The 9838-nt window shown below is 38.0% G+C and overlaps 1 protein-coding gene across 3 annotated transcripts in view; it reads right to left on the bottom strand.

Annotated features, from left to right (window-relative positions):
- Positions 1–4751: 4751 nt before the first annotated feature.
- METRNL (meteorin like, glial cell differentiation regulator) overlaps positions 4752–9838 on the bottom strand; it is a 41270-nt gene continuing 36183 nt past the window's right edge. For all 3 annotated transcript variants that reach the window (XM_020987527.2, XM_020987526.2, XM_078155771.1), the window contains one exon: positions 4752–5669. In XM_020987527.2, coding sequence (XP_020843186.1) covers positions 5353–5669 — 317 coding nt within the window. In that variant the 3' untranslated portion in view covers positions 4752–5352. The remainder of the gene's footprint in view (positions 5670–9838) is intronic.

The raw sequence follows: 9838 nt of genomic DNA, 5'->3' as shown, positions 1-9838 counted from the left end.
ACATTCAAGAGATGTTGCAAAGGTGAAATTGACAGTCCTTGGCAACTGATTGGATCTGGAGGGTGAGAAATAGTGAGGAGTCCAGAAAGACACCTAAGTTGCAAGCCTAAAGTAGGAGGGTAGTTTGGTCCTCTACAGCAATAGGAAAGTTAGGAGGTGGGGGAGAATTTAGGTGGAAAGACAATGTTTTGGACACCCTTAATTTAAAATGTCTACTAGATGCCCAGTTTAAGATGTCTGAAAGGCAGTCAGAGATAGAAGATTGGAGGTCAGAAATGAGGTTAGGGCAAGATAGGTAGATTTGGAAATCATCAGCTTAGAATAATTAAAATAAATGTAATTAAATACATGGGAGCTTATGAGATCACCAGGCAACATAGTAGAAAGATGAGAAAAGGGTCCAGGACCTGTGACTGGAGGGTATATCTGGAGGGCAATCCAGCAAAGGGACAGTGAAGGAGTAGTCAGATATATTGGAAGAGAACCAAGAGAGAGTGATATTCTCAAAACCTAGAGAGAAGAGAATACCAAGGAGAAGAGGGTGTTCAAGAATGTCAAAGGCTGCAGAGGACAAGGAAAATGAGGACTGAGAAAAGGCCATTGGATATGACAATTAAGAGATCACTAGTAACTGGGGAGAGAGCAGTTTTGGTGTAATGATGAGGTCTAAAGCCAGAATGCAAAGGGTTAAGAAGTGAGTAAGAGGAGAGAAAATAGAGGCATTTACCCAGATGGATTTTTCAAAGAGTTTAGCCACAAAAGGGCTGGTTGATACGCCAGTTATTTGTCACCCCTTCATGTGAATTAGTGGAGATATCCTGATTAAAGCTAATACTTTCATAGACAGAGACCTGAATCCTGTACTTCAATCAATAAATATTTATTAAGTATCTATTATGTGCCAAGCATTGTGCTAAGCACTGTGGATACAAAAAGAGTTGAAACATAGTCCCTACCTTCAAAGAGCTCATAATCTAATGGGGGAGACAACATTAAAGCAAACATATATAAATAAGGTATATACAGGAAAAATAGGGGGGAAAAATAAGTAAGAGAGAAGACATTAGAATTAAGAGAGCTAGGAAAAAGTTTGTGGTAGCAGATGAAATTTTAGCTGGAACTTAAAGGAAGCCAGGGAAGTCAGGAAGCAGAGTTGAGAAGGGAGAGCCTTCCAGACATAGGGGAGAACCAGAGAAAATGCCTGGAGCTGAGAGATGGAGTGTCTTGTTCATGGAACAGTCACAAGGCCAGTGACACTGGAATCGAAGAGTATGTGGTGGGGAGTAAGATATAAGAAGACTGAAAAGGTAGGAGGAAGCTAAATAATACAGGGAATTTTGTATTTGATCCTGGAGGTGATGGGGCCTCCTTATCATTGAAGTTTGTTGAGTAGGGAATGATATGGTCAGACTAATACTTTAGGAAAATCATATTAGTGGCTGAATGGAGAATGAATTGGAGTAGGGAGAGACTTGAGGCATGCCAACCCACTAACAGGATATTGCAGCAGTCAAGTTATGAGGTAGTAAGAGCCTACACTAGGTGGCAGTCTCGGAGAAGAGAAGGGGCCATATTCAAAAAATGCTGCAAAGGTTAAATCTACAGACCTTGGCAACAGATTGTACCTGGAGGGTAAGAGATTGTAAGGAGTCAAGAATGACATTCAGGTTGTGAGTCTGAGGGATTGGGAGGATGATGTGGCCCTCTAAAGTAATAGAGAAGGTAGTAGGATTTAGGGGGAAAGATAATGAGTTCTAGTTTGGACATGTTGAATTTAAGATGTCTACTAGACATTCAGTTTGAGATGTCTGAAAGGAAGTTGTAGATACAAGATTGGAAGTCAGCAGAGAGTTTGGGCAGAAGAAGTAGAACTGAAAATCATCAGCATAGAGATTGGAATTAAATCCATTGGATTTTATGAGATAACCAAGAGAAGTTGTATAGAAGAAGAGAGTTCAGGACAGAACCCTGAGGAACATCTACAGTTAGAGGACATGATGTGGAAGAGGATCCTGCAAAGGAGACAGAGGAGTTGTCAGGTAAGAGAAGAAGCAGAAGAGAGTGACATCCTGAAAACCTAGAGATAAGAGAGTATCAAGGAGGAGAATGAGGACTGAGAAAAAGCCATCGGATTTGGTACCAAAGAGATCATTAGTAACTTTGGAAAGAACAGTTTTGGTGAAGTGATAAGGTTGGAAGCCAGATAATAAGTCATTAAGAAGAGAGTAAGAGGAGAGAGAGTAGAGTAGAGGCATCTATTGTAGACAGCCTTTTTAAGAAGTTTAGCTACAAATGGCAGAGGAGATATAGGATGATAGTAGGGATAGAAGGGTCAGGCGAGGATTTTGGGGGAAAAAAAACATGGGCATGTTTGTAGGCAATGGGAAATGAGCCAAAAGAAAGATTGAAAATAAGTTAAAAAGTGGGATGACAGAGGGGGAGGAGATAGGATGGAATGGGATCACTTGAGCAAATAGAGGGGTTAAGAGTAAGGCTACCCCATAATGTAGAGGGACAGGTAGGTGACACAGTGGATACAGTGTCAGGCATGGAGTCAGGAAAATTCATCTTCCTGAATTCAAATCTGGCTTAAGACTATTAACTAGCTGTGTGACCCTGTGCAAGTCACTTAACCCTTTTTGCATCAGTTTCTCATCTGTAAAATGAAATGGAGGAATGGCAAACCACTCCAGGATCTTTGCCAAGAAAATCTCAAATAGAGTCACAAAGAGTTGGATACAACTGAGTAACATCACGTAACACTGGGGTGAAGGAGGAGATAATGGCAGAAGGCATTTGACTGACAGATCACTGAGTGATAGGAAGAAGAAGGGAGAAGAGGGAGCTCACAGCAAAGGGCCTCAACTTTTTCTGTAAAATATGAAGCAAGGTTCTTGGTTGAGAGGATGGGAGAAGGGAGAACCATAGGAGGCTTGAGGAGGAATAAAAAGATTTGGAAGAGCTACTGTGGAGAGTGGGATAGTGAGTTGATAAGGCAGGCAAAGAAGGATTGTCTAGCAACAGCGAAGACCCTGTTGAGGTTATTTAACATAAATTGGTAGTGTGCCCAGTCAGAATGGTTATGTGATTTTCTACATCTTTGTTCAGCAGTACATGTGTAGCATTGCAGGTGATGAATGGTGGGAAAAACTGAGAATTTGGCAGGGTTTAGTTGGCAAAATAAGCAAGCTAGGTATTCAAGAGAAGAAGACAGTATAGAGTTGAATTGGTTCACCAAGGGGTCAAGATGTGGGGAGAGTGGCTAGTTCAGGGGAGATAGCCTGAGAGAGAATTGAGGGATCAAGGGACTGGAGGTTACAGTGAAGATGAAAAATAGGTTTTTGCAAGCGAAAGCAGAGGGACAGGTGAAAAGCCAATTCATTATGGTTGGATGAGGTGATTTCAGAATTCTTGAACATGGAAGTGCTATATATACACAACATTTCCATGTTCAAGAATACATATATATATATATACATATATATGTATATATACATATATATGTATATATATATACGTGTATATATATGTATATACATATATATATACGTGTATATATACATACGTATATATATACATATATATATGTATATACATATATATATGTATATACATATATATGTATATACATATATATATGTGTATATATATACGTATGTATATATACACGTATATATATATGTATATACATATATATACACGTATATATATACATATATATATGTATATACATATATATGTATATACATATATATATACGTATATATACATATATATACGTATATACATATATATACGTATATATATACGTATTTTTATATATATATATATATATATATGTATATATATATATATATATATATGATGTCCTAGTAGGAGGGCAGGTGAGGATGAAGGAAAAATGCCATGTACCAAATACCAAACCCATTGAGGAAGAAAGAGGAGTGACTGGGGGGTAGAGTATAGCTACCAAGATTTTGATTGGACCATAAATATGAATAACATGAATCCCAAAGGAGAAGTTACTGAGTGATAGAGGTAGGGGAAGAATCTAGAAGTGGCAATAGGGAGCAAGTAGTATTTCAACTCTGCCATCTCAACCAGTGAGCCAAGGAGAGTTAGTGAAGGTATAAGTATAGTCAGTATTAGAAAGGCATCCAAGGAGGTTGTGTCATCTAAAGCAGCCATGTTTCAGTAATAGCTAATTCAAGAAAGGAGAGTAAAAGATTTAGGATGAAGGGAAGTTTGTTGCCTATGTCATTCCACATGGTGCAGAGGAAGGACTAGGTGGTGTCTGGTTGAAACTTTATTTCTATCCTACCAAGCAAGTGCTCAATAAATGTTAGTGGCATGAAGAAGAGGATGGAAAAAATTTAAATATAAATATGGACAAGGGATATTTTCAGGAGTGGAAGGCATGGGTAAGATGTCACAGTGAAGTATGGTTGGTAGGGAGCTTTCAACATCTAACTACTCAAATCTAGGCCCAAGAGATGAGTAAACCTACTTGAAAATTTTCCTGGAATTATTTTTAGGAGATTAATGTGGCAGAGCGTACAAAATAATTTGGGTAGATTAAAGTGGGTGTGTCCACAGGCTCCCACTCCATCTGAGTCATCTCAAAGTAGGCCTTCTAGTGAATGGATCCTTGAAATGCATAGCCACCACTCTAACTGGTCATTAGTGGGGAATAAGTAGTAAATAATACCTCACTGGGACTGGGGAAAAGGAGGAAAGAAATCTTAAACAACTCTCACAAATCCAGGGAGCTTTATTTCTCTGAAATGGAAATAATTTACCAGCCTAAAGATGATGGTGACTGTCAATCATAGTTAAAAAATTAAAATTAAAAAAAGGAAACATGAAAAAAATAAATCAAAATGTTTGACTCCATAAACTTCTCTCATAAGAAATTACTTCAAAATATACACTAAGCTTTTTACAAAGCATCGTTGTTAAAGTTTTATATCAGACCAAATACTACATCTTATGTTTTTTTAATGGTATTAAAAGATACAAAAGTAGTTTATCTAAAATATTCGAGTCTGTTTCTAATTAAAAATGCTTTAAAATATAATAACTTAGTTTGCATTTTTCAAGACTTCCAATTGGTTAAGCAAAACATTTGGGGTACATAGCATCCAATTTGGCTCGTACCTTTATTAGTATAACAGCTCCTGGTATTATAAAGAAATCCCATGGGACCTGCCTTCCAATTGTTAGTTCTTCTGGAAGCTGCTTTCCAATAAATTAATAGTATTCACTATGACAGTCAATTTGTCAGGCATAAGTGCAGGTGGAATGAGGTTTTCTTGGGAGGCAAAGGAGGATTTCTAATCTAACCGTTCATCTTCAGGCTGTGCCTATTTCACATGGATTCAGGCCCCTGTTCTCAGCATCTTTATACATCCTTAGGAAATCTTTGAAACGAGGAGCACAGCTTAATCTGGCCTCCCCAAAGTACATTCGGCCTGTGAAGAGGAAATCCCCATTTCCTGGTTTCACTCCACATTCTAATAGTGTCTTGATCTGTCCTTGCCAGCTCTCACTGCTTTCCATAAGCTGAAAGACTTTATTCTTCTGCCTGTACAGTTTGCTGACATGGATATCAATGATAGACTCTTGTTGTTCTGGCTCATTTGTTACATTCCGGATGGATCCCCTTACCACTAGAAGAGAAAAGGGAGAAAGGAGTCAAAAACATTAGAAACTCCTATAAGTAGGAACAATGACTTTATACCTGTTTGAAGACAAATCAAAAGTAAGTAAGACCTGGAAACTTGCATTGATAAAATCACTCATTTAGAACTGGAAGAGATCTTAGATAAAAGGCTATTAAGTCCAGCCAGCATTTTACAGATAAAGAAACTAAGGTGTAGAGTGGTTAAATGATTTGTCTAGAATGATATTATTAAGTGTTTGAGGTGGGATTTGAATCTAGGCCTGCCTGATTCCAAGTCCAGTATCCTGTCCACCATTAACTTTGTCTCATTCCAGAAATTTTCATGTAAAAGGGGTCTGGAACATGTGAAGATTGCCTCAGATATTGTCTTCACCTGCAGAATGCAAGGGAGAACATGGTGCCTCTTCAGATGAAGAATGCTAGGGAATTGCTTTCAGGAAAATAATGTACCTTGAAGAGACCAACTGAACAGCATATCTAGACATTTTATAACTTTAAACTGTTTAGGAGTTTTGGAAGGTCAGGAAAACTGCATGAATCTGGGAATCTGAGCCCAGGGTATTAAACATTTTATAAAACAACAAATGCAACATTCTGCAAAATCACCTCAGTAGAATTGACGTGTTAGGGAATACACACCAGAAAAAATGACTGGACTATTATAGCCTAAGTCCCCACCCCCATTTTTTTTTGGTATTTCTCAATGATCTCCAAAATTAGGGTAACACAAACTGAAAGTTCCAGATTGAGTGTCTCTCTTTTGTAAAGGCAAATGGCCCAATTTTATCTTGGATAAGCCCTCACATGTAGTGAGTATACGTTGGTCCTCTCTCTCAAGCTCAGGTGGGACATATTTTTTTCATGGTTCTAGAGTACCTTAAGAGGCTTGACCCATAATTTTCTCTACTGCCACTGGCTTGAGCTCCCACTGGTTGGGTCCCCTCCATAGTCAGAAGGCCAATGACTCAGTTCCATTTAACCACTCAACGTTGATTAGCGTTTACAAAAGAATATTTACTTTAAAGGTATAGTCAGAACAAATATACAAAGTCTAGGGATAGGGAACTTGCAGCCTCAAGGCCACATGTTGCCCACCACTGATACAAACATTTGTCCCAATACTTCCAGGGTATTTGTTTTTGTTGTTCACTCATTCATTCATGTATGACTGACTCTATGTGACCCTATGATTTTTGTCCATAAGGCTTTCTTGACAAAGATACCGGAGTAGTTTGCCATTTCCCTCTCCAGTGTGTCCCCATTTTACAGATGAGTAACTGAGGCAAAGAGAGGTTAAGTGACTTGCCCAGGGTCACATTGCTAGTAAGTGTCTGAAACAGATTTTTAACTCGGATCTTCCTGACTCCAGGCCCTGCTCTATTTACTGCACCACCTAGGTGCTCCAAGGTATATTTTCTCCTAAATCACATTAGTCTCTGCAGGCAAACAAGCTCAACTTAGCTCATTTCTACATAGCACAGGTCCCATTAAGTTCCCATCTATAAGTAGAATGTATGCTAGAAAAGTCCTCATCTCAGCTTCCATGGAGGGAGGGAGGAAGGGAGGTAAGAAGGAAGGAAGAAAGGAAGGAAGGAAGGAAGGAAGGAAGGAAGGAAGGAAGGAAGGAAGGAAGGAAGGAAGGAAGGAAGGAAGGATTCCTACTCACAAGAAGCTTACATTATAATGGGGGAGTAAACAAATATATATAAAAGTATTTGCAGAATAAATATAAAGCAATAAATACAACATTGTTAATTGGGAGAGAACATGCTAGTAGTTTAGGCAGATCAGGAAAAGCTTCATGTAGAAGGTAGTGCAGCTTAAGCTGCATCTTTACATGAGGCAGAGGTGAAGAGGAAGTGCATTCCAATTATGGAGGATGGTCAATGCAAAGACACAAGAAATGGATGACAATATGCATGGAATAGAAAGAAGGCTAGTTTGGCTATACTTTAAAGTGGAGAGAGGGTAGTGGGAGATAAAGTTAATGTTTAATGTGGCTGGCAAAGTAGGTTGAAGCAATATTTTGAAATATTTAAGAGCTAAACAGAGAAATTTATGTCTGATCCTGGAGGCAATGGAGTTGATTGAGTAATAGAGTAACATGATAAGACCTGCATTTAAAGAAAATTACTTTGGCAACAGTGTATAGGAGGTACTAGTGTTTGGAAAGACTTTGGGTAAGGTGACAAAGTTAGAAGGCTAGTGCAATAATCTATGTAAGAGATGATGAGCTTGAACTAATGTCATAGCTTTGTGAGTGCAGAGAAGCGGTTAGATGCATGCACTGTTATGAAGGCAGAAACAAGACTTAGCAACTGACTGGATATGTGAGGTGAAGGAGAGGAGAAGTCATAGGTAATGAAAAAGTTACAGACCTGGAAGCCTGGAAAAATGGTTCAACAGAAATAGGAAATTTGGGAATAGCAAAGGGGGAGGGATAATAAATTTGATTTTGGACATTTTGAGTTTGAGATGTCTCCAGGGTATCCAGTTCAAACTATCTAATAATCAGATGCAGGAATGAAATTTAGGGAAGAGACTGGAGCTGGTTATATAGATCTGTAAGTCATCTACACAGAAATGATAATTAAACCTATAAGAGCTGATGAGGTTATCAAGAAAGTATAAAAAGAGAAGAGAAGATGGTCTGGGATAGAAGCTTAGGGAACCACAGTTAGGGTATATGTGACATTTATAATGAAACAGTAAAGGAGATGGAGAAGAAGTTAAACAGTGTGTAAGAGAGAAATGAAGAGAAAGACAGTGTCAAAAAAAACAGAGGAAAGATTATGCAGGAGGGTAGTATAACCAACAGTGTCAAATGTGGCAGATAGGTCTTTGGGGACCGAGAAAACACTATAAGACTAGGCAATTGAGAGATCATTGATAATTTTGGAGAGAACAGTTTCAGTTGACTCATAATATGAGAAGATAGTTTTTAAAGGGTTGAGTGAGAAGAGAGGAGATAACATTTTTTAAAAATATATTTTTCATTGATTATTTAACATTCTTTTCTTTTTAAATTTTGAGTTCCAAATTCTATATCCCTCCCACACCCTTCTCTTCCCACTGAGAAGGCAAGCAATATTATATCAATTATTCATGTGAAATCATGCAAAACATATTTCTACACTAGCCAATTTTTTTTAAAAGCAAGAAAAATAAAATCAGAAAATTATACTTCAATTTGCACACAGAGGTCATTAGTTCTTCTGAGATGGAAAGCATTTATTCATCATGAGTCCTCTGGAATTGTCTTGGATCATTGTATTAATCAGAATAGCCAAGTTTTTCATAGTTGAACATCATTACATTACTGTTACAACACTGCACAATGATCTCCCAGTTCTTCTCACTTTACTTTGCATCAGTTCATATAGGTCTTTCTATGTTTTTCTGAACCTCCTTCCTCATCATTTCCAATAGCACGATTCCATCACAATCGTATGTCACAACTTTTTTAGTGTTTCTTTTTTTATTTATTTTTAGTTTTCAACATTCACTTTTGATAAATTTCATTTTTTTCAACATTAACTTTTATAAGATTTTGAGTTCTAAATTTTCATCCTTCCTCCCCATCCTCCTCCCCAAGATGGCATGCAATGTGATATTACATGTACAATCGTATTAAACATATTCCCACATTATTAATATTGTGAAAGAAGACTCAGAACAAATGGGAAAAACCAGAAGAAAAAAGAGAGAAAGAGAGAGAGAGAGAATAGTATGCTTCTATCTGCACTCAGACTCTATAGTTCCTTCTCTGGATGTGGATAGCATTTTCCATCATAAGTCTTTTGGAATTGCTTAGATCACTGTATCATTGAGAAGAGCTAAGTCTATCAAAGTTGGTCATTGCACAATGTTGCTGTTACTGTGTACAATGTTCTCCTGATTCTGTTCATTTCACTCAGCACCAGTTCATATAAGTCTTTCCAGGTTTTTCTGAAATCTGACTGCCCATCATTTCTTTTTTTTTTCTTTTTGCTAGGCAACTGGGGTTAAGTGACTTGCCCAGGGTCACATAGCTAGTACATGTTGTGTGTTGTGTGTCTGAGACCAGATTTGAACTCACGTCCTCCTGACTTCAAGGCCAGAGCTCCACCCACTGCACCACCTAGCTGCCCCCTCATCATTTCTTAATGTAACAAT

This window comes from Phascolarctos cinereus, unplaced genomic scaffold (genome assembly GCF_003287225.1).
Source record: "Phascolarctos cinereus isolate Bilbo 61053 unplaced genomic scaffold, phaCin_HiC Scaffold_5;HRSCAF=322, whole genome shotgun sequence".
Taxonomy (NCBI): domain Eukaryota; kingdom Metazoa; phylum Chordata; class Mammalia; order Diprotodontia; family Phascolarctidae; genus Phascolarctos; species Phascolarctos cinereus.
This window is presented reverse-complemented; position numbering and strand designations above follow the sequence as displayed.